This window comes from Phodopus roborovskii, unplaced genomic scaffold (assembly GCF_943737965.1).
Source record: "Phodopus roborovskii unplaced genomic scaffold, PHOROB, whole genome shotgun sequence".
Classification (NCBI taxonomy): domain Eukaryota; kingdom Metazoa; phylum Chordata; class Mammalia; order Rodentia; family Cricetidae; genus Phodopus; species Phodopus roborovskii.
Window position 1 is genome coordinate 4,461,487 of NW_026126433.1, and position 25,287 is coordinate 4,486,773.

General features: G+C 38.9%; 1 protein-coding gene across 5 annotated transcripts in view; it reads right to left on the bottom strand.

Moving 5' to 3' along the window:
* Positions 1-24,882, bottom strand: part of Fxr1 (FMR1 autosomal homolog 1) — a 52,897-nt gene extending 28,015 nt beyond the window's left edge. For all 5 annotated transcript variants that reach the window (XM_051185821.1, XM_051185820.1, XM_051185819.1 and 2 more), the window contains exons 1-3: positions 24,721-24,882; positions 5,257-5,309; positions 3,666-3,759 (exon numbers count right to left, since the gene is read on the bottom strand). In XM_051185821.1, the coding sequence (XP_051041778.1) occupies positions 3,666-3,759; positions 5,257-5,309; positions 24,721-24,771 (198 nt within the window). In that variant the 5' untranslated portion in view covers positions 24,772-24,882. The remainder of the gene's footprint in view (positions 1-3,665; positions 3,760-5,256; positions 5,310-24,720) is intronic.
* Positions 24,883-25,287: the final 405 nt, after the last annotated feature.

Genomic DNA, 25,287 nt, shown 5'->3' on the forward strand with positions numbered 1-25,287 from the left:
ATGTTTTTGTCGTAACTGGAAAAACAGGCTGCAGATGTTTCAGAGTAAGGCTGAGCTTACCTCCACAGACTAGAGAAAAGACTTAAATAAAACATCAACACTTCACCAATGAATTGTGGTTTTGTTGGGTCCCGCCCCCTTTAAATCAGAGATTTGTTAATGGAATAATCTTTTTGTACACTGAAGGCTAATAAATAGAGGAATGGCCAATAGCTAGGCAGGAAGAGGTTAGGCAGGACTATGAACAGACAGGAAGAGGAGATGAATTAAGGCAAGGGAGAGATGCCAGAGTGAACACACTGAGGAAAACGGGGGAGGGGGGTGCAAGATGGAAGACAGGGAAGAGGACATAAGGCGAAGCATATTAATAAAAATGGGCTAACTTAAGTTGTAAGAGCTAGTGGGACAAGCCTAAAGTATAGGGCAAGCTTTCATAAAAAGTAAGTAGTCTACATGTCGTTTTTCTTTTGTTATGCTGTCGGCCCAAAGGAAAAGTCTGACTAACAGAGATTTAAAATAGTATCTTAACAGCAAAAATGTATAGGAAACCAGGACATGGTAATATAAAGCCTGTAATCCCAACACTAAGGAAACGGGCATGAGAAGCTCTCAAATTCTAGGTAAGCTAAATAGAAAAAGAAATAATGATGATTAAAAAGCATTCCTTATACTTGACCTCCACACATTTCTAAATGAAGAACATTTCAAATTAAGTCATTCTTTTCTTAACTCCTTGATCTGGAATTTGAGAAGGGGAAAACACAATGGTAATAGAATTAGATTTTAAAGGCCAAAATAAAACTTCCACCTTCATACAAAAAATTAGAAAATGAGAAACTGAGAAAAATCATGTTTAATGAAGTATAAAGACAAATTAACATGGAAACCTGCAGCATCACTGCCATTACTAAGTATCTCCTAACTAATCCCCCCCCCCACACACACACACAGTTACTGTCTGCACAGAAGTCACTTGGTACTATTTTCTCAGGTCTCCTCCCCATGCCTCAAGAACACTACTACAGTACACTGTATTGGTCACTTTCCTATTACCATGACAAAACACCATGACCAAGGCAACTTACAAGTTTAACTTGGGGGCTCACAATTCCAGAGGGTTTGAGTCTGTGGTCATCATGACAGGGAACATGGCACTGGAGCAATGAATGGCTAAAAGCTTTCTTGTTGAAACAACAACCACAAGGGGGAGAGAAGTGGGAAAGACATGGGCTTTTGAAACTTCAAAGCCTATCATCAGTGACACACCTCCTAATCCACCTCAAACAATTCTACCACCCTCGAAACAAGCACTCAAATATTATGGCCTATGATGGCCAGTTTCATTCATGCAACTAAATACATCTAGATTACAATTATGGGTCCCCTTACAAAGTAGGTTATAAATGCTGATTTTTGTGGAAATTAACTACAAAAGAGGAGTGACTACATGTATTACTTAAGTGGGCTTATAGCACTGACTCAAAATTTTAATGCAGTTGTGCTCTAGCAAAAGCAAAATAGTGAACCCACTTGTTTTCTTCTTTGTGATGGTATTACCAATTTTATAGGATTCTAGACTCACTTAAGGAACAGGCCTCTAGCTATGTCTATGACAGAGATTTCAGAATGGATTAACTGAGCTGGGGAGAGTGATCCTGCATGATCAGTACTACCTCAAAGCCCAGGATCCAGGCCAAGTAAAAAGATGAACGTGAGCTGAGCACCAGCATTCTCCTCTTCTGATTGTAGACATTAGCATGACCAGCAGCCTCAAATTCCTGCTACCATGCCTTCCCTACCAATATGAACTACACTCTCAAACTGTGCACCAAAACAAACTCATCTTTAAGTGGCTTGTTAGATATTTCAATGAGAAATAATATACTATCTAGCCCTATAAACCAGGCACACAAGAAAGACTTCAAAAGACAAAAAATCAAAACTCTTAATACCACAGCAGCCTCCTGTGACAAATACATGAACTGTCTAGGAAATTAGAAGAATGTTATCAATTTATTGAAAATTTGTAATTTTATATCCTAACCTTCCAGCTTATCTTCTTCAGATCAATGCATTTCTCAAAGTTGCTGTTTATAGTATATGGTGATCAACAGAATCCCACAACTGGCCAAAGTGTAAATATAAGACCCAGTCCTAAATGACACAAGTATACTGAAGCCACTCTTCCCAAGGCTAAGGGACGGTTGTGGCAGAGGGGTCAGAAAGAATGTAGGTGTCAAAGGCAATGAATGACTATATAATGAAACAGTTATCTTCCGGAGATAGCAGAGCAGCTATACAAATGAACTCACCACAACTGTACAAAACCTGTATAAACATAAGCTAGACCAAATGCCAGTATGGAGAGTTGACCAAGCAACCTCAACCCTTGTCACAGACCTAATAGCAATTGTTAGCTGTTAGGAGAGATGGTTTTCAGAATAACCACTTTTCAGTGGTCACACATCTAAGAGTATTTGGGCAGCACAAACTGGTCATAAATATCTGTTCTTTAAAGGGGGTGGGGGGTGAGGGGGTGTGATGACAGTTTGGTAGGTAGTGGATATCAAATATGATCAGTCATATTGTACAAAACTCTCAGAAGAACTAAAGATAAAAATAAAATTAAGTATCTTAAATCACCACTGTGATTTATTGTGATAGTAATTTTCAATTTTTTTTTTTCTGAGGGAAGGGGGATTCAGAGTAGAGGATTTCATACATAGCCCAAGACAATTTCAAAGTGCTAGGATTACATACATGCAACATCATGCCCAGTAACAGCAAGAATATTAATCAAGAATGGTTAATATTGAAGAAACAGATATACAGAATCTTCCAAGTGTGGGGGAACAAATAACAACCAAAAAAAAGGCAGTTCAACATAAATCTATTTCTATCCAGCAATGAAGGAGAAGGAAAAAATTATGAACGGTAAAATTGTTTTAAGTTTCTGTACTTTTAATTTTTCCAAATACTCCTATAATATTCCACAAAGCAGTTCTTAAACACATACATTAGAACTGTAGTGGTTTGAATGAAAATGCCCCCATACACCCATATGGAGTGTCACCGTTAAGAGGTGTGGCCTCCTTAGAGGAAGTGTGTCCCTAGAGGTGGGCTCTGAGGTCTCAGATGCCTCACTCTTCCAGCTGCCTGCTGTTCCAGATGTAAAACTCTCATCTACCTCTCCAGCACCACGTATGCCTGCATACATGCCTCCTCCATGCTTTCTGCCATTACAAAAATGAACTGAACCTCTGAACTATAAGCTAGTCCCAACGAAATGTTTTCCTTTATAAGAGGCGCCGTGGTCACGGTGTCTCTTCACAACAATTAACAGACACTAAAGCACAAACCACTAAAACTAGCTTTAGAGAGTTACTAACACTACAGTTTTGTTCTACATTTCTCTAAAAATGTATTCATTCTTAATATTCTAAGAAATTTTCATTTTGAAAAACTTTAAGTCTACTAAAGCCAAAAAATAGTAACATTGACGCATGAATCCATTTCTCATATTAAGTCTCTGGTAACACATTACAGACACTATCAATAAAAAACAGGAAAAGAAGAATGAATATCCATCAGCTACAGATTTTCCCAGAAGGATATTTATTTATAACAAAAAATAAGCACTATAAAGAAAACATAAAAACTCATACCTCTACTTCATCTCCTTCACTAATTTCTTTTTTTATATCAGGTGGTGGAGGTAACCGAACTTCATTAAACGGAACCTGGCGTTCTGGTTGCCAACTGAAGAATTAAAAAAAAGAATTAGTACCCTTTATTCTAGCAGACCCTAATATGGAAAAGCTATATAGTCTCTGCCTTAATGTTTTAAATACATTTTAAAATTAGTTTTATCATTCAGAATGTCCCAAAGAGAAAAACAAAGAACCTTACTCCTTTAATCTTTTGAGTAGACAGATTTTTGCATGATTCTTTGTAAGCTTCAATTAATACTGGTAGTATTATACTTCAAATTACTTATCCTAAGAATGGCAAATACATCACCACCCTGCAAAAAAAAAATTGGCTAATTTCTCAATAATAACTAAGGCTCAAAATAATATTCACAGCTATCAAATGAAAGTGGTAAGTTCAAGTATATATATCAAAAAAGAATAAAATATTATAAATTACAGAATAGTAAAACAAAAAAGCTAAGTAACATTAATGTACATGTTCACAAAAGTATAAATATTAGTATTTTAAGGGCTGAAGAGAGAGCTCAGTGGCTAAGAGCACTTGCTACTTTTCCAGAAGACTCAGCATACACACCTACACAAGCATTTAAGAGCAGATATGCATGCAGGAAAAACAGCCATACACATAAATTTTAAAGGACATTTGAAAAATTTACAGTTCAAACTCGTTTATGCTCAGATGAAAACTGTGCTTATTAGCATGCTCACAGAGTCATGGTTCAATTTCAGCACAAACATACCCCCAAAATATTCTTAACTGGGTTAGAAAATATTAGAATCTTGAAAAGGCTTATTCTTTGTAGCATTAAGAACTAATTTAGCTGCTGTTACCTGACAATTTTTTATAGGCAAACATCATTCTCAAGTTCCCATTGGTTATTTTAAGCCAGGGAGCATAAAATGTTACTACTAACAAGACTTCTGAGCAGAGAGACAACTAGAACTCTTAAGATTTCAAGATTCTTTCTTCTTTTACCATTACTGTCTACACGAGAGCTCTCAAAGACAGAAGCCATCTCAACCCTTGCCTCTTCACGAAGTAGCTATTAAGAACTCAGGTAGTCACAGGTTCAATAGTTCTTTAACCTTCAAGTTAACAGATCCTTTTATAACCCTTCCCAATCAAGCCTAGCAGTATTCTTGTCTTCCTCAATTTTAGACTGCCTAGCCTCTAAGATACCAAGAGAATTACTATCAATTCCTATATTTGCACCAAGCCATTAAAGATAGCCTCAAACTCACTAGTAACTACTTGAAAGGTCTTTTGTAACCGTCTCAACATTGTGTGCCTTTAGCATCACTCTACTTGTGCCATCTACTTTTGTAAAAATGGCTGAGTGAATCATATCCATACACATTTTGGCAAAGAATATGAAAGTGGCAGAAAAATTGTAGATACAAAAACAAGTGAAGGGTTATCAAAACTAGGCGTAGAACTCACGAAGATCAAGCACTCAAAACACTCCCACCACTCCACAGCAGAATCAATTTAGGAACACTCAGTGTCACCAATCTTAAAAATTAACATCTGACAGTAACTTACTTATTTTCAAAAACAACTGTGAGGGAGTCTTCATGGACATCTTTGATAAATCCCTGCATAAAACAAAAAGTCTCATCAGTATTAATGTTATTACCTAACTCTAAAAACCTGTAATAGGTATAAAAACTGTAGAATGATGAAAGAACACAGATCAAGAAAGACCATTTGGTACAAGTCTGTGCCAGCATTATGGGCAGCATTATAAGGCAGGAGGATTGTTTTAAGCTCCAGGTCAGCCAGGCCACACAGTGAAACCCAGACAAGAAAGGGGTAGCACAAGACCCTGTCTTTAGAAGGGGAGAAATAATGCATCCAGGGTGAGAGAGACAGCAGTTTGTAGCATACTCTCCTAGCATGTTCAAAGCACTCTATATCCCCAGAACAATTCAAGAGTATGACAGCAAACTCCAAGAGGATCACAAATTCAAGGTCATGTTTGGCTACATAGCAAGTTGAAAGACAGCCCAAGATTCGGTTAAAAAAAAAAAAAATTGGGGTGGGGTGAATAGGAACAGGTGTAGATAAAGAGAAAGAGACAGATACCCACTCTCCTCTTTCTCATCCAAACAAACAAACCAACCCACACTCCCCAACAACCACAGGACTTGAAGATTGTGAGATGTGAATTTGGTTTTCATATTTCTCATTTGTAAAAACCTGTTCTTTAGTCCCCCTGAATTCTGGTTATAACACAGTAATTATCTACCTTAAAATAAGCAAAACATACACAACACAGACTCATCCTTGGAACACAGGCATTAGTTGGATAATAGTTAAGGTGACTGAGAGTTCAGTAATTTAGTACTGTAAGAGTTAATGATCCAAAGTCTTCTTGCCAAGTAACATCCTAACTCTATAATTTACACACAATTTTAATCTAATGGACTTGTTCAACAAAGATCCTAACAAAGTTAAGGACTGAATTCCACTATAACTATTAAATTACAGCTCTGGTAAAACATGACATTTTGAAAACTAGCATGTTTTTCCCACCTACTTTTCTTTCCCTTAAAAAAGTCAGAGTCACAAAGCCAAGCAGGTCAAAGTACCTGCCATGTAAGTCTGACCACCAGAGTCTGATCCTGGGAATACACAGTTGAAGACAGAGTTGACTGCAAAAGTTGTTACCTCTACATGAATGCTGTAGCATACCAGTGTCTGCACCCACACATATACACAATAATTTTCTTTCTCAAATTTGGCTATACTGCCTCAAAACCATCACAGATTATCAATAAACAAAATCAATGACCATCTTTTTAAGCCTTTAAATAAATTGTAGAGTTAGTGTGTTTATCTTGATTTGATTCATACCAGAGTCACCATTAGATCTCTATTTTCAGTTATTAGATGGCTAAGCAAAAACAGCTGAGTTTATTAATATCCAACCAACCAACACAACTCCAACATGCACTGAAGACTAGCCATACAGACACATGCACTTAGTACCTGGGCAATGTACAACATAGAGAAATAATTCTGTTTATGCTCCCTGAAAGTCTATAGTTTATGCCAAGATAACTCACAAAAAGACAAAACTGTAGCTGCTTGTTAAGTATCAGAGTTGTTTAAAAGAACAGTATTTAAAATGTCTACTATTAATTAACAAAATAAGATTACAAAACATAACCAGCAGAAGGAAAATCAAACAGCAAACTTAGTACAACCTGGAAGTCTTTATAACTGAATAATCAGTATTGGAGAAAGTAGCAGATGGGACTATTTATTACTTACTAGAACACAGTATGACAAACTGTAAGTGACTTACAGGATCAGTAATTTTTGTTATTGTTTTTAAGTAGTCTTTCTAAGTAACTACTGCTAGCCTGATATGTGCCACTAAGCCCTAGAGGACTCAAACTTGCGCCCACTGTTAATCTCAGCACTCAGGAGGCAGAGGTAAGCGATCTCTGTGAGTTTCAAGGTCAGTCAGGGCTACACAGAGAAAGCCTGTCTGAAAAGACCAAAAGAATTAATGAACAACAACAACAAAAAAGTAATTTAGTGGGTTTGCAAGTTATGTTAACCAATGTACTTTGTAACAAGTGAACAATGATCAGCTGGACAAGAAAAGGGACAAAAGGTCTCCTCTATCAGTAGCAAAAAAAAAAAAAAATCTGTTACTTCAGAGCATTGGGGGCAGGGTGGGGGGGGAGATATACTAATAAAAACAACACACACACACACACACACACACACACACACACAACCCCAAAAAGGCACTGTTTAATTGTGGAGAGGAGAGCCCATAGATAGCAAGAATATACTACACTGATCAAATAAATAGTAATGCCTACTTTAAAACTCAATGGTCATGGCAGGAAGCCATTTTAAAATATGGAGCACAGACTGCAAAATTCTTAAGTTATGGGGGGAGGGAGGGAATATGTTGTCCTGGTTCTCCCACTAGAACTTCAAGTTCAAAGCTCTACCTATCTCTGCCTACCAAGTGCTGGTATTAAAGGTGTGTGCCATCATGTCTGGCTTTTAAGCAGTATTGGGATGTTGGGTTATTTATTATGAAAAATGAAGCAGGTATGATATATTGACTATACAAAACCATGGGAAACATGTGCTTCTTACATGACATACTTCAATAGCTGTCTTATGGCAAAATGGGCCATTATTGTGATTGCATCTGTTTACCCAGCTTAAGTGTTAAATCCTTATTATACAGCAGTGGCTTGCTTATACAGAAAAGCAAGATAGAATCTAGGTGACATTTTGGTAGAGAACCAAGTGTGAACAAGTAAGTTGATTGGTTATTTCAAACTAGTGATTCGTAAGCAATTGCTTCTGCTCAGTTTTGGAACCAAATTGATAATCACTTTTCAGCTGATAGATTGTTGCAATTTGCACAAAGGCATTCTTTTGTATTTCCTAAAATTGTGCTGAAAGATCCCTTAAAAGTTGTTATGCTGGTTTTCACTGGTGGATTTCTCCAATGAAGAGCTGCTTATGTTAATGGTAAAGGTTATTTAGTACAAAGTACAAACAGCTCCAGCTTCTGCTCAGATAGTATTGTGTGCTGTAGCGATGGTTTTCCAGCTTTTTGTAAATAGTTCGTGTAATTTGTATACTGATAAACTTATTTTTAGGGCTCTTCAAGTTATACAGACAGCTCCCTTGTACTGGAACTAGTAATGGTCAACTTAAGATGCTATTTCAGCAAATTCAAGATGTCATTCCTCAAAGAAAACTACCATGCTTTGTGGGTCATATTAGAGCTCATTCCAATCTTCCTGGCCAATTGGCTGACAATAATGCATTGGTCAACCTAAGATAGGGCACACATGATGGAATGTGTGTACCAATAATAGGTAAGTCTGGAAGGTTGAGAAAGGCACCCTAAGACAGGCACAGTCAACTATCCTGTGGCAGAAGTGGAGGCATTAATTTAAAAAATTAAAAAGAAGAAACTGTTGGGGCCCAGTGTTACTGAGTCTGTTCCATTTTGCCTTAAGGTCAGGGAGTTCAAACCTACTCTTGCTCCTCAAGGTTAAATGGCAGGATGTTTGGCCTAAGGTGTGACTACTGGATATTTTGACACTCAAGACTAAATTACAGGATGCTTTGGGTATTTGGAAGGTAACCACTTTTGTTTATTCCTTGTATCACAGTATGGTAGTCTTTTGCCCTCCCCCTTTTGCTTGGGGTATATAAGGGCAATGGATAATAAATTTGGGGCATCTGCAGTATTCACTGAGTATGCCCTCCCAATTCTATCTTCAGTCTCTTATCTGGTTTCTTTTCTTAATTCTCACTCCCACTTTCAGGTACATTCGAATTCATTGTAAATCCTTGTGCTCAATTTTTAGCACCACAAAAATTTGTTGTCACAAACTTAAAAATTCTGCCAGGCATGATAGTATACACCTATATTATCAATTTTCAAGAGGCTGAGGCAAGAGAATAATGAGTTCAAAGCCAATCTAGATTACATAGTGAGTGTGAAGACAGAGTAAACCAAACAGAGAACCTGCCTCAAAAACGGGGTGGAAAATATAAAATTAAATATTTGGGGGAAGACTCTAGTGAATTAGTGATAGTCCCAGTGTAAGGAAGTCCTTTCTAACCAAAAAGTTTAAGACTCACAAGCACACAGACACACAAACACACACTATATAAAAGATGAGCCACAATAATTACCAAAAAACAAACAAAAAAAACCCACAGGGGAGTGGTTTTAACAGTAAACTAAGAGTTAAACTCCCCAAATTCTCCAGTCAGTAAGAACACCAGGACAGACCTAACAATGAGAAGGGAATGGATCATTTGGGGGAGGTGGGGGGGAAACCAGGTTTAATATACAGAACTTGTAAGATATTACATGTGTTACAATTTATTCTATCTTTGTTTTTTTTCCCCTCCCACTTCCCTTTGTCTTACGGATATAAAACTTTTCTGCAGCTTTCAAATCATCTGCCTAAGGCAGTTGGCAGTTTTGAGGTGAAAGAATAATGGCTTGAAGAAAGAACATAGTACAACACAATACGCACTGAACATATCATTTTAAATTAAAGAATGTAGAACAGTTTTTCAACTTGATCCCATCAAATCATAAAGGATCCCACACCCATGAGCCATAAATTTTATGTAAAATAAATAAAAATCTATGTATTTAGGTGTAAACAAATTTTAAGAGATTAAAGACTGATGTTATTCAGAACAAATGATTTATAAACCTTAGTCACAAACAAGTTCAATCTATGAACCCTTCATACCTCTCATTTTAGAGAAAGGCACAACTGCACTAACACACATCAACACAAACCCAAAGTTTCACTCCCTGAGGGGTTATAAACAGTAGTTTTAAAAAGACCTCATTCTTTGAAGAGCTTTTTCCATAAAGGAACAAATAAGGATTAAGTCTGGTACCTATACCACCAGTAGAAATGGTAGAGACTTTCATAATCACTTAACAAATTATCAAAACCCAATTTACAACAAGAAAGCACAACTATGTTCCTGACACAAATCTGAGTTAAACTTCAATGTTTAAAATACTGATCAATATAGTTGAGGTTTTGCTAGGGCCACTATGTATGAGAAAGTCATAAGTCATAGGTAGAGGAGGTATCAGATGTTCAAGTTCATCTTTGGTCAGGTAAGGGCTAGCAACCAGCCCCCTCACCAAAACATAAATAATAAGATACACTGCCACTAAACCTGAGGCAAAAGAAGATAGGGAAATTAATGTGACATGGAAATGGGACAGACCATCAGCTCTATCAATTTTTGGCTAGCTAAGAGTAAAGAATTCCATCCAGTCCAATTAATATTTGCTAAGAAGGTTGCCTGCATATAAGAAAGAATCATGCTTAATGCCTGAAGATATCTCTGACCAATACAGCTCTCCTCTTTTTCCAGCTGTAAACCTGCAATTCTGGAAGTATCTCATAAAAATTCCACTTTACAAAGGACAAATCTGAACTCTCTTATGAGAACCTTAAGAATGGTTTTGCCTTATCAGGCTATAATCCCATCCAAAATACTTCATTTTCTGAAAGAGAATGGAAATGGGAAAAGGGACCTTGCCATTCCTTTGGGAGATATCTTAGCATCAAAGTAACTCGAGAGCTACCAAAATTGTGTACCTGTCTCCTGCTGAGATTCTCAAGAAGCCCACACCTACACTTTGGTGTATCTTATGGTTTCCTTGAGCACCTTGTACTAAAGTATGTGTTAAATCTCTTAACTCAGGTCTCTAAGAACCTGTCAGGTTGCAACAGATGACTGATTGAAGCAATGTCCCCAGCTGCCAGGACCCACGGCCACTGCCAAATCCATTTGGAGCACTATAGGACTTAGAAAAGTTCTAGGCTCTGTGTAAAGTAACTCACTTCAAACTCATCTTGATTGTTTAAGATCCTACCAAATGCCTTCCCCTCTTATGTAATCCTCTACAAACTAAGTTACACTCTTTACAAAAGTTCCCCACAAACCACCAACTACATATAATCAGGAACTTATATCTTCAAAATGAAGCTTAGAATGGTAGCCTATCAAAAAGTACTATAGAAACTCAAATTTTAAAGTTCTTGTTCGATCTAAGTTTTCTACTGCAAAACTAGAAGCAAAAGAGCAAAACCAAAACAACTTTCTAAAGAGGACTAACCCTTACTTTAAAAAAAAAATAAATAAGTGATTTGTGTATCATGTTAAACGTGTGTGTGTGTGTGTGAGAGAGAGAGAGAGAGAGAGAGAGAGAGAGAGAGAGAGAGAGAGAGAGACTCTAAATGAATGTATGTGCCTCATGTGCAGCAGAAGCCTGGAGAGGTCAAAAGAGGGCACTGGTTTGATGGCACTAGAGTTACAGTTGGTTGTAAACTGCCACATGGGTTCTGAGAACAAAATCCAGGTCCTTGGCCAAGCCCAGTAAGTAAGCAATCTTGACTGCTTAGCCATCTCCAGCCTCTTATAATGGTTATCCTCCTATAATGGTTCTGATCTTTAAATTCAATCTGTTACAAATCTCATTGGGTGAGCAGGCAAATGACTCAATGAGTAAAGGCACTCAATGAGTAAAGTTCTATCTTGGCAACCCACCTCCAATTCCCAGTAGGAGAAAATTAACTTGTAAAAAGTTGTCACAAACATATTCCCACTTATAGACACACATACATAATTAAAAATAAAAACAAGCCAAGTATGGAGGGACATGCCTTTAATCCCAAGGCTGGCCCAGTCTACACAGCAAGTTCCAGGACAGGTAAAACTACACAGAGAAACCCTACCTCAAAATTAAAAAAGAAATAATAATAATAATTACAAATAAAAACTAGCTAAGTGCCATGACAAACTTTTCAATCTCAACATTCAGGAGACAAAGGAAGTTAGATCTCTGTGAGTTCAGGCTGGCCTCAACAACATAGCAAATTTCAGGCTATCCAGGTCTACACAGTGAGACCCTTTTAAAAAAGGAAATAATTGTAATAATAATTTAAAACCACAAATAAATCACTCAAAAATGTTAACTCAGCATGGGTAAACAGGAGATCTGTTTAGACTCTAGTTGACATTTTTACAGACAGACACTACACTACTACTACCTTCAAACAATGAAATAGTCTTACAGATTTAGTAACTGGCTTTTTTGGTCATGTGTGTTATGGCATGAAATCTTAACTTTTTCTAGATTTGGTAAAACAGAAACGATTTTATGCATTTGATTTCTTATTAAAGGTAATTAAAAACACTATATTCAAGGCTCAGTTCCTGACCTGAAGCAAACTTATGATAAAGTAATTAAGTTCTAAAGCCAAATTAACTTCTTTACTAAAAGCACCAGGCTCAGTGTTACGATGTTCCTGAAGTCTTTCCCTTCATCCTATCACTTAAATACTGCTGCATAATTTACACAACACTAAAGCTTCTGTGTTGCTAATTGGTGGACCTGCTTTGGATTATGACTTGCCAGGCTTTGGGCAATTAATGGTTTATTCAAAGATTCTTTCTCCAGCTTCTGTGTAACTTTCGGCTCAATACTGACAATTCAGCATCTCTGAAACCAGGATGCTTCTTTAAAATGAATTCATCTTAGAATAGCTGATAACCACATGTCGCCACTTAGGCATACTCAGGCTTGGTTTGCTTGGAATTTTTCAGCAGACCTTGAGTCAGTAAACCAATGAAGTAACATTCTAAGGAAGGATTGAGGCTTCTTAGCAGAAAGTTGTATTTTAGGATAAAAATCAAGAAAGCAGCAATACTTGCAAAGTGAAATTCATGCAGGAGATCCTGGTGATAATAAAAGCAGTCTTCAAAAATATATTTGTCACCATGATCCACAAGGCACTGAATGGTACTTTAAGAAACTTATTTAGTCTGTATTTTCTATTTTAGACATCTAAATTAAAGACTGTTTCTTGTAAGTACTGTTTCTGTAAGTACTAAATTTCTCTTATAGTTAGTATCTTTTGAGATATAATAAATTGGTGCTGTGGGATGTCTCTCTGTATGCTGTGAATGATTTATTACCATTGGTTAACAAAAAAAGGTGATATGACCAATAAACCAGGCAGAAAATCCAAGCAGAGATACAGGGAGAAGAGTAGAGTCAGAGAGATGCCAGCAGCCTCTGGGGAAGCCTCATGGTAAAATATAGACTAACAGAAATGTGTTAATTTAGTTGTAAGAGCTAGTTAATAAGTTTGAGCTAATAGGCCAAACAGTTTGTAATTAATATTAAGCCTCTGAGTGGTTATTTGTGAACTAACTGGTAGGCAGGAGAGAAACCTTTAATTACAAATTTGGCATGAATCTCTCACAAAACATCCAAATGTGTATGTGGAAATAATCTATTCCTCTGGATTAAATGTTGCTTTTTAAGATCTTATTCTGCAACCCTGAGCTGGATTTGAACTTGCAGAAATCTCCTCACCTTAGCCTTCCAATAGCTAAGCTTCCAGGCTTGAGTCACCACACCCAAATTACTCCCTGGACCCTAAACCTAACTCAACTATTTTAATAAGTCTGAAATATAAGCCATCTTGACAATGGAAGATGACTTATATTTCAGACTAAGATGCACACAATTAGAATACCATGTTGTACAGCTTCCTACCCTACATACACATATATACAGGATTTTCTGAAAGGAAAAATTAAATACAACTGTCTTTTATAATCAAGGTTCCAATATAGTCCAATGCAGTTAGACATCCATCCATTATGTAATGAATTACTGCCTTTCTAACATCTCTAGAATATTACTATCTAAAAGCAAGTGTTCTCAGATAAGACCCTCAATTGAAATTGTCCTTATGCCTTATCCCAAAACAGCAGCCGAGGAGGAAAAAAAAAAAAAAAAAACCTACAAAAAAAGCAATCTGCAAAGGACTGGCGCTTTTTACACTGAGGTATCAGTGCTATGCCAAGGAGCACTTCATGTTCCTTCCAAAATACTACAGTCAGCCTTCCTTTAACTTCAAATGTCTGCTAATTTATATGACTCAAAACACTTGACATTTCTGGACTATCTGTAAAGATACAGGGGAAAAACTCTTTATCAAGACAAGAAAAAAAAAACAACTTCACTGAATAGTGACACTACAATGTAGCAGTTTCACCATTAAAATTGCCCCAAATCCACTATGCAGCATGTGCTAAATAAACCAGAGAACCCAAGAGAGTAGCTTTATTCTTCAATAAGCAAGTCATAAGTCTCCCTCTTCTGAGCTTTTTAAAGTCTTCCTAGAGCACACAAAGTTTTGCAGAACGACTCAAGGGGTGAATCCAGCCATCCTGAATGCCAGATGTCACTCATTTCTAGGCTGGAAGTAGAAACCATGAAACAGTAATATAGGTACTCATTCCCCCCATGTGCAAATAAACTCAAACCGTTGAGCTACTGCTTATCTCTTAAATTGCTAGTGTTTGCACAGATGCCTATCTTTGTAGCAATGCACTTTACATGAAGTCAAAGAGTTAATATCCATAAATACAACAGATTTCAGTAACCGAAAAAGGACACCCAAATAGGAAAATGGACAAGGGCCAAGCAAACTAACTGTAGAAGAATAAATCCAAAAAAAAAAGGGGGGGGGGGTAATCAACATTTTCTGGTTACTTAATATTAGAGACTTATTTTGTTTTCTGCAGTTTTTAAGTTCCTTTCCAAACTAACCTATTGGGGGTGGGGGGTAGTTCAAGACAGGGTTTTCTCTGTGCAACTTGGCTGTTCTGGAACTCACTCTGTAGACCAGGCTGGTCTCGAACTCTCAGAGATCCACCTGCCTCTGCCTCCCAAGCATTGGGATTAAGGGCATATGCCATCACCACCACCCAAACTAATCCTATTACGTTTTGCATTTATGTTGTATACATGCACGTGTTTATGTGGGTGAGCAATGCGCAGAGACCAGAAGTTGACATAAGGTTATTTTCCTTCAATCATACCCTACCTTAATCACTGAGCAAAGGTCTCTAACTTGAACCCAGAGCCTACCAATTTAGCTACTCTGGATAGCCAACATACCTTCTAGGGTTCCCCAGTCTGTGTGTCTTGAGTACTGGGATTTTAGGCCAATTGCCACACCCAGTCAACATTTATATGGGTGATGAGTTTTTGGACTCTGGTCCTTAATTGCTGTGGCAAGCACTTTATCCACTGAGACATCTCTCCAGTCCCTAACTACCCCTTTCTTTGAAATCTATCCAATGAAAACACAGATTTGGAGGGAGTGGGGGTGATTACTGACAAATGTCTGAATTTTATACTCTTATAATCATGTAATCACTATAAATCATACTGTATGCAAAAGGTTAATTAAGTACATGATTCTAGTTTATGGGCATAGTGGAAAACTCTACATTTGTTTCTGAATGTGTATTCATACATAATGCTATGAGCATAGAGATAAATCTGCAATCACATATATTTAGCTATAAGCAAGGTTACCTACCTATCTAGCTATAAACAGGGTTACCAGAAATGGAAGGAACAACAAAAACCAAAACCCAGCAAATACCACCACCAGGAGGAAAAAAGAAGGAAAACATTTGGACTCAACCAAATTTGTATCACACCAATAATAAAGTACTCGTGTAAATATTATATGTAAACAATGACATACATGGGTGTATATCTTTTAAAATGTATGCTTTGGGGCATGTAATCCCAGCACTTTGAAAAGATGAAATAGAAGTATTATGAATTAAGGAGCCAACCTGGACTACATAGTGAAACTCTAATTTTTAACAACAATAACTTTTGCCCTTAGCCAAGCACAATAGCCTAGATTCCCCAGCTGTTAGGGAAGTGGAGGGCCTTAGAAGATAGCACATGGATGGGCCCAGGAGTTTAAGACTAGCCTGGACAACATAGTGAATCTCTTTTTCAACATAAAATCTTTATTTTGAACAATTTATTTTGAAAGAGTTACATAACAAATTTACTGAGTAAAAATTACTTAACATCAATGAATACATGCTCTGTAAGTATCAGAGCAAATATTACTACAGAATTACATCATTACTGAACTAATTCTAGTAAAGAAAAAAAAAAAAAAAAAAAAAAACACTACCAAAAGCAACCCCTCATAGATGGGTTGTGGTTCAGTGACAGACTGATTGCTAGTTGCATGAGGTCCTGGTTTGGATCCTGAGATCAAGCAAACCAACAAACAAAAACCAGTAACAATAGCCTGTGCATCAGCACTGAGCAATCACTTAAGTGCTCTAAACACAAGGCAATGAGGCTAAGATGGTACATACATTTACCACTGCTTAAACAGTTCTTGAAATAAAACGACTTAATGCTTTCACATGGCTACCAAAAACTCCCCTAACTTTCCTGTTGCAAAGCACTGAAGTTACCCCGTGTGAACCATGAAGTTGTGGCAATATGAGAATTTGTGACCAGATCAATATACAACAACTAAAAATGGCATTTAAAATATTCAATTTGAACCAAATGAAAAAGATGTAACTTTGTATGTAGAGAGCTACTAAGATGACACAACAAATTGCCTGTGTCCAGAAACCAAGACCAATTCTTTTATTTATTCAAATATGTACCGAAGCTACAAACTTCATCAGTATTACTAAGAACTCTCGGGTCACTCCCAAAACAGGCATAGTAAGGGTGAAGCAGAAAGGAATAGTTTTAAAGTCTTAATATTCAAAACTACTAAGTGCAAAATTACTGGGATGCTGTATCCTAAAAACATTACTGAGGGTTGGAGATAAAACACTAGCCTAGTGTGGGGCAAGGGTCACAGTTCCATTTCTGGCTCAGAAAAAAATTCTGAACAAGCAGTTCAACCAATATATATGTCCCTTCCAAATATTTCAAAGTATTTCACATACTCAGTAACACAAACACAAAGGTGAACAACTGTGAAGGATGTAACCATCCCACAGAAATAAAATATGAATCATGTTTGCAACTTAAAATAGCCATATTAAAATAAATGAGGACAGGTGAAACTTTAATACACTTAAAACCCAATAAATATGCCAAAATATTATTTCAATATGTAATGTATTTTACAATGTACTTTAAAAACAGTGTCTTATATTCTTTTTCAAACACCTCAATTCTGACTAGTCTATTTCAGTTCGGGGACTGCTAGCTACCATTTTGGAAAAGAGCACATTCTTAGAAAGCAAAAGTATTAGAAATCAGCCTAAATCTTTTTTTGCAGCAATCATCCCAATTCTGCCCTCCACATTCTCGGTTTATTAATAATTTGCAACTAGTAATTTTGAAATCTACTTATTTGTATTTAAGAAAATCAACTATACAACTGGGCATAATAGCACAAACCTATAATTCCAACATTTAAGAAGCAGAAGCAGATTTCAGATATGCAAAACCACGTTTAGTCACATATCAAGTTTGAGCTACCTTACCTCAAAACAAAGTGTGGGGGGTAAATATTATAACAGTTAAAGTAAGCTCCAGGGAGGCAAAAACAGACTAGAAATCTTGAATAGACCTGATTTACGGAGATGCAACAGGGCTTCAGATTGCCAGAAATAGTGTTAATTGTTCACTGTGGTTAAGATTAGATTAGAAATGCACATGTACAACATACAAGAAGCATCTAAGAAGCAGCCTGAATTTAAATTACTGTTATTGGAGACAGGCTCTGAATAAACTCACAAAACCTATCAATGTTCAGCAACTTTTACAAATGTCAGAAAAATACAATTACCCAATATTGCCAATGAGAAACTAAAACCTTGCCAGGCATCAGTGGCACATGCCTTTAATCCCAGCACTCAGGAGGCAGAGGCAGGCGGATCTCTGTGAGGACAGCCTCCAAAGCTATAGAGAAACCCTGTAGAGAGAGAGAGAGAGAGAGAGAGAGAGAGAGAGAGAGAGAGAGAGAGAGAGAGAGAGAGAGAGAAACTAAAGCCTCACAAGTATCTGCACAAAACTAAGAATCTTTTTTTATTTTGTTTTTAAGACACGGTTTCTCTGCAGACACGCTCTGTAGACCGGGTTGGCCTCAAACTCAGAGATCCTGTTGTCTCTGCCTCCCAGCGCTGGGATTAAAGGCGTAGGCCATCAACACCTGGCTAGAACCATTCTTAATAGTGTGATAAAAAACACAATACTAAGTCATAATCTAGTTAAATTTGGGCTCACAAAATGGCTCAGCAGATAAAGGCACTTGCCACAGAGCTTTGTGACCTTAAGAACTGACTCCACAAAGTTGCCCTTTGGGGTTCCTCCACACTGGTGCCTGTGGCACTTACCCACATTCACAAACACAATCAGACATACACAATATTCATTACTCAAAACTAACTTTTGAAGAAGTTTAACAAAGTGTATCATAAACTAAGCAGCTGGAAGTGAAAAACAAAAGTTAAATGCCACTTCAGATACAGCATAATCTTGAACAAAATCCACACCACCATCAGTTCCTTGTATATAAAATAAGTAAGTGTGTACCTCATGGACCAGGTATATCCCAACATTCCAAGGAAGAGGCAGGTCGATCTCTGTGATTCCAGACTACCACAATCTATAATGAGTTCTGGCCAGCCAGTACTACAGTGAGACCCTATTCCAAAAGCAAAAACTCCACACAAAACTACATATCATGCCTAGTGTGAAGAAATGTGAAAGATTAAAATAAAAAAAAAAATCTACTAAGTAACAGGCTGTCAAGCTATTCTCTTACAGAAGACACACAAACATGATGCATCAATATATAGGCCCATAAAGAAAAACAGCTCAGCCATATTTATTTCTAGAGATTTTTATAGTTTTTGGTCTTCAGATGTTTTATTATATATTACTCATATATATAAAAAAAAGGAAACCACAGCTTCAATCCCAGCTCTTGGGTGACAGAGGCAGGCAGATCTCTAAGTTCGAGGCCAGTCTGGTCTACAGCGCAAGTTCCAGGACAGGCTCCACAACAATACAGAAAAACCCTGTCTCAAAAAAAAAAAACCAAACAAACAAAAAAAAAAAAAAAAAAAAAAAAAAGTGAAATCTCAGGCATTTGTTTTTTTCTTTTTTAAATAATTCCAATAGGTACATTAGCGTATACCTGTACTCCCAGCACTGGACGAGTGGAGACAGGAAAATCATTAATTCAAGGGCAGTTCCAAGACATCTTGAAATATCCAGACCCTGTCTCAACATGACCAAACTTCCAGTTTTCTTTCCCCTTTATAAACAGCCACATTTGGCCACTACACTACTCCTGAATGAAAATGAAAATTATAAACTGGGTAAGGTTGTACAAGCCTATAATCCCAAATACTCAGTAGGTTAAGGCAGGATTGCAAATTCAAAGCCAGTTACATAAAACCCTGTTTCAAGATCCAAGTTATTGGATTATTAATTTCCACTTAAAATTTTAACATTTACAAAAGCCATATTTTAAGTACGCACAACTCAAAATCATCTTAATATATCTGAATCTAATACATTTTAATGAAGAGCTCTAATACTAAGGTAGCTGCTGTTTCTCCCTCAAATACTAAATGTAGAGTTGTTGATGGGGAGGGTTGGTTGACATGGTTTTAGGAGTGTCACTAGTATAGCCTACATTGACCTGGAACTTTAAAATAAATAAATATAGATAGATAGATAGATAGATAGATAGATAGATAGATAGATATAGTGTTTCTTTTGTGTGTATGGAGGTTAGAGAAGAACTTGATTGAGGGAGTCTGTTCTCTCCATCATGTGGACTGCCCTATCAAACTCAACTGTCAGGCTTGTCATCAAGCAAGCTTCTTAACTGCTGATGCATCTCTCCAGCCACTGTTCTTTTTCTGACCTAGAACACTGATGTTCTGCCTCTCAACTGCTGGAATTTCAGGCATGTGTGGCTTTTGACTCAGATTTTGTACTTACTGAACAGGCCCTCAACACACCACTCCTTCACTGTTAATTTAGTTCATTGTCCATGATAAAATACCTACTGCACAACTTCATCGTTGATCAATTTTTACTTTAAACAAGGAGTTAATTATGGATCTATTATAGTACTTGGAGATGTGTCAATTATATAGTTAAAGCAGAATATTAAAATCTCTAAATGTAATGCCATCTACTACAGAAAGGGCCCCAAATTTCATTTCACCTGTACAGACAAATTCCTCCAAAAGAGCCAAAAACTGAGTAACTTGCTCAATGTCTACTTAAAAGCATCAAGACTGCAGGTGCAACTACTATAAAACCTTATTTATGTTGGCCCAAAACTATACAGTGCAATGGCAACACAAAATTTCATTTCACTGGGTTGGGCATGACATCTGCAGACAAAGCTATAGAAGAGACTGAGACATGAGGATCACATGAGCCCAAGGGCCTTTTTCAAACCAGAGACCTCAAAGTTTAGTGTCACAATACATCAGCTAACACGCATAATAATGAAAATGGGCACGAGGTTTATTTTGGGGTAACTGTGTGACGGATGGTTTTACGTATCAATTTTAGACAATCTAGAAATCCCCAAGGAACATTCTCAATGAAACATTGTCTAGATTAATATGCCCTATGGGTATGTCTGTGGAAGATTATTTTGAGTAGCTCAAAGACTCACCTACTGTGGGTGGCACCATTTCCCTGGCCAGAGAAGAGATATGGTATATGTGCATTCACTCATTGCTCTCTGTTCCTGACTTGATGTAATATGATGAGATGAATCTAGTTCCTGCTGCCTTAGCTTCCCTCAATGATGGACCTTGCACTATAAGCCTAATAAACCCTCTCTCTCTTAAGCTGCTTTTTTCAGAATATGTTATCACTGAATAGGAAACAGAACTAGGGATATTTATCACAAACAGGATTGTGGCAACAGATGCACTTTAAGTGTCCTTCCTAGCAAACCATTCTGCAGTTTGGATAAATGATATAGAATATACACTCATCTCTTTTTAGCTAGGAGTGCAATATAGTCTAACTCACTTGAGTTTTCTAAGAAGGTACTTAGTTAGGAAATGGATAGAAACAGGTATTTTATACCAAATTACACACTGCCACCAAGTGTTTTCATCATTTTCCCACTCTTTCCCATTTCTAGACTTAGAGAGCTGCAAAGTGACAATATGCTTAGCATACTGTTAGCACGTTTCCCATGTTACTTTAAGTAGATGGATTTCTTTTTTTCTTTTTTCTTTTTTTTTTTTTTTTCTTTTTTAAAGAAAAGACTATCTTGGCTTTGGGTACTATCTTCATATCTTCACTGACTCTAAATTTATGAAGTTTTACTTCATTTAATCAATGTTTAAGAGCAGTGCCTCAAGGCAATATACTGATCAGTGCTCAAAGCACTGTGCTGCCTCTTAAAGCTCTCAAATAACAATTACAGGGCCAAAGGCCTGTGTCCTTTCATTTCCAGGAAGTAGAGAGTATTAACAATTGGTAAATTCAGAATTACCCATACACTGAAAACTACCAGTAAAAAGGAAAAGCACAACAAAATAAATGTTAAGTTCTTGACTCTATAAACAACTTCTTTTTCCCATTTCCAAAATTTCTTCACTATTATCTTCTAAATGGGAAAAAAAAAGTCAAATTCCTTCATGCTAAATAGAAGCCAAGCTCAAACATCATGTATTGTTTTTGCTTAATTCTATACATATGAAATTCTAGCTAAGACAAAACTATAAAGACAGGAAACCCTAGAGGCTAAGGGGCAACGGGGAAATCTAAAAGATGGTACAACTACTATCCTGTCCTTTCTTTGTGGTGGTTCTGAGTGTATACAAGTATCAGCATTTATCAAAACATTGACAATGTTTGTTTAGAAAAAAAAAACAAAACTGTTTTACAGTATGTAAATTAATCTCACTTTAAATACTGATGTGATAGAGTATTTACTGTTCTGTACTGAGAATTTTTTTCAGCCACATGTTGATACATGCCTGTGAGTTATGAATGAGGCTTAGGCAGAAGGATAGCACGTAGAAGGCCACTGTAGACAACTTAGAGCTTGTCTCAAAATGAGATTAAAGATGCAGCAGCAGTAGACCTATTGCCAAGCACATATAGGCAAGGCTCTGGCCAGTTTCAAATTCAAAAGAAAAAGGCATTTTCTCCCTTGGGAGACCTTGCCACCTTGAGGACTCTTCTGCATTTTTTCTTGATAAGCCTACATGGGGGAAAGCAAGAGAGGACAGACAATACAAGTGGATAATTTCACTGCATAAGAATATAAAAAATATTTCAGACCACTGTACTTCAAATCCCTGATTTTTCTTCAGTCCATTACAAGATTATATATAAAGTAGGAATCTGGAATTTCCATTTGTTTATTCTATCCAGTCAGGGTTTTTCCCCTTCACCATTTTGATATCCCAGGGTCCTGAAAACTATACATTCTACAAAGCACACAAAATTGATTATGGAAGGAAAAATTCCAAACTTTCAAAGTACACAAAAAAATGTGGCTTAATGTCCTTCCCAACCTTTGTCAAACCACCATCTCATTCTGAATTAAAATAGGCAGGGTCCAGTCTAAGTAGAACCAGAATGACTTGCAGAGTATAAAAGGGATCAATAAACTGGGGCCCTGTGGTACAGACCTGTAATTTTAGCTACCCAAGGGAGTGAAGCAGAAGAAATGCAAGTTCAAGGCCAGCATGAACTCCCACAGTGAGTTCAGGGACAGTCTGGACAACTTACTGATATCCTCTCTCAAAGAAAAAAAAAAAAGGGGGGGGGGGTCCAGAACCAAGCTTGATGGTAAAAAGTACTTGCTTAGTTCAATCCTCAATACAACCATAATCAAATACTAATATTCCAACATGGATACTCATGAACTAACTGAAAAAAGACACCAAAAACATTGCAAAGAAACTTTGCAAAAAAAGTGGGGGGGGGGATTCAAACTGACACAAAGTACAGTAAAAGGAATGGTTTTCTACTGTCTACACCATGCAAAATAATTTGTTAAAACAATCACTTTTTAATGTCCAAGTAAAAAATGTTCATCTATTTTACCTACAAACTATACTAATAAGCAGGAAGAACTAAAACTTCCATAAGGTAAGAAGATGACGCATAATAATGAGCTTTATCTAGGCAGAAAAAAATACATTCCTTGTGGCTCAGCTGAAGATATCTGCAATCTTTTAGAGAAGGTAGGTTTCAGTAAGATAAGGTATCTGCTCAAATACTGCTTGAATCATGAGTCTGACATCAACTTTTAAACCTGGAACACTGACGATGCCAGTTACACCATAGCTAATAGATCATATTAAAGATTCCAACAGTCACTATTATTCCTTTGTTGTCCACCTGAGGAAATTTACAAAATTTTAATCATAAAAAATATATATTAGATCATTCTTTGTCAAAAAGCTGCAGCCTATGTTATTACCACGTGACAAATCAAATCCTTAGAGCTAATCAACCAGCTAAAAGAGGAAAAGCAAAACATTGCAAATTAGGAAATCGTTAAGACCAAATAAAATCCTCTGGAATAAAGGATCCGTTGAAATGAAAACCTGTGAGAAAACATTCTAAATACGTACAACATTCATGTACTAGAAGAAGGCCTTCATAAAAATAGCCAAGACTCTCAAACATCTGAGATGCTGGCTTAGAGAATGACTGACAGACAACAGCTGGGGAGGTTTTGTATTGATTTGTTGAGATCCTCGCACACTTAGGGGGGAAAAAAGGAGAGTGGGTCGTTACTATGGAAAAAACAAAGCTATTCGGACTTCGCGTTCAACTTGGTGAGCCCCCACCCTTTTCCAGTGGAAGTCCCTTACAAATTCCTCCACTCTGGACTCCTCTTTCCGTTTCCCAGCACAGACTCCACGCAATGCATGGCCTCGTCGCAAAGGAAACAAAAAGAACATCACGAGAGAGGATTGAAAAAAAAAAAAAAAAAAAAACCCAAAAGAACATAAACCACCTTCCCAGGGGGCTGTAGAGAAACTCATCCCACCTGCGCCTGGCCTCGGGTCACCTTTGAACCCTTCCTTCAGAACTCGCGTTTCTCCCAGGCGAAGGGGCCGCCCGCTCCCCAGGCCGCGAGCACCCGGGCCCCGCTGCCCGTCCGCTTTCCCCGCGGACGCCATGGGCTCGCAGGGCCCCGGGGAGGCCTCGGGGTCCGCCGCAGCGCCGCGGGCGAGGCGGAGAGCACAGGAGCCGGGCAGGCCCAGCCGCCCCGGGGTCACAGCGAGCTGCCCGCCGCCGTCTGCGTCCCCCGCCCGCCAGGGCCAGGCCTCGCCGGCGCGTCCGCATCACGGCCCCGCGGCTCCGGCCAGGCCGCCCGCCCGCCCGCGTCCGGGAGGCCTCGACCCAGGACACTCCCGGGCAGGAGGCAAGCCAGCGCCCGCCGCCTTGTTTCCAAACATAACGGAGCCCGGGCCCCGAGACCGTTAAACCGCGCCGAGGGCAGACGCCAGCAGCACGGACCGTCTGTCCCCCGCCGCCGCCCGCCGCCGCGCCTCGGCCCCCAGGGTCCCCGGCGCCCCCCTGACCCCGCTCCCGATGCCCAGCTCCCGCCCCGGACGCCCCGCGGCCCGTACCTTGTAGAAAGCCCCGTTGGAGCCACGAACCTCCACCGTCAGCTCCGCCATGTTGGAACCGCAAAGGCCGCTGGGAAGAGATTCTAGAAACTTTCCAACGCGAGGGGAGGAGGGGGGAGGGGCGAGCGCCGCGGGGGAGGGGCGGGCGGGCGGGAGGGCGGGACGCTCCCGGCCCGCTCCCGGGCTCTCCGCTTGCGGCGCCGCTCTGCGCGGGTCCTAGGGCGGCTTCCCTGCGGCGGGCCGCACCGCCCACGCCCCCTCCCGCGCGTCCCGTCTCGCGCACAATGAGTGAGGCGGACCCGCCCGGCGCGCCACACTCGGCCCAGGCTCCGCGCGCCCGCCGACGCTCCCTCCGCACAGGACCCTGCCGGCAGGAGCCGCGGCCTGGGCGGGCGCTCGGGCTCTCGGGGAGCGCGTGGGCCTCTCCTTCCTCACGAGCCTCCCCTCGGGACCTCCCCCTGGAGCCCCCGGCTGGCCGCCTGGCCTCGGGCCCTCCGGCTGAGGCGCCTTTCCCACGGCGAGCCTGGGAACCCGCGCTGCGGCTGGGGCTTTGCCCCTGCCGTCACA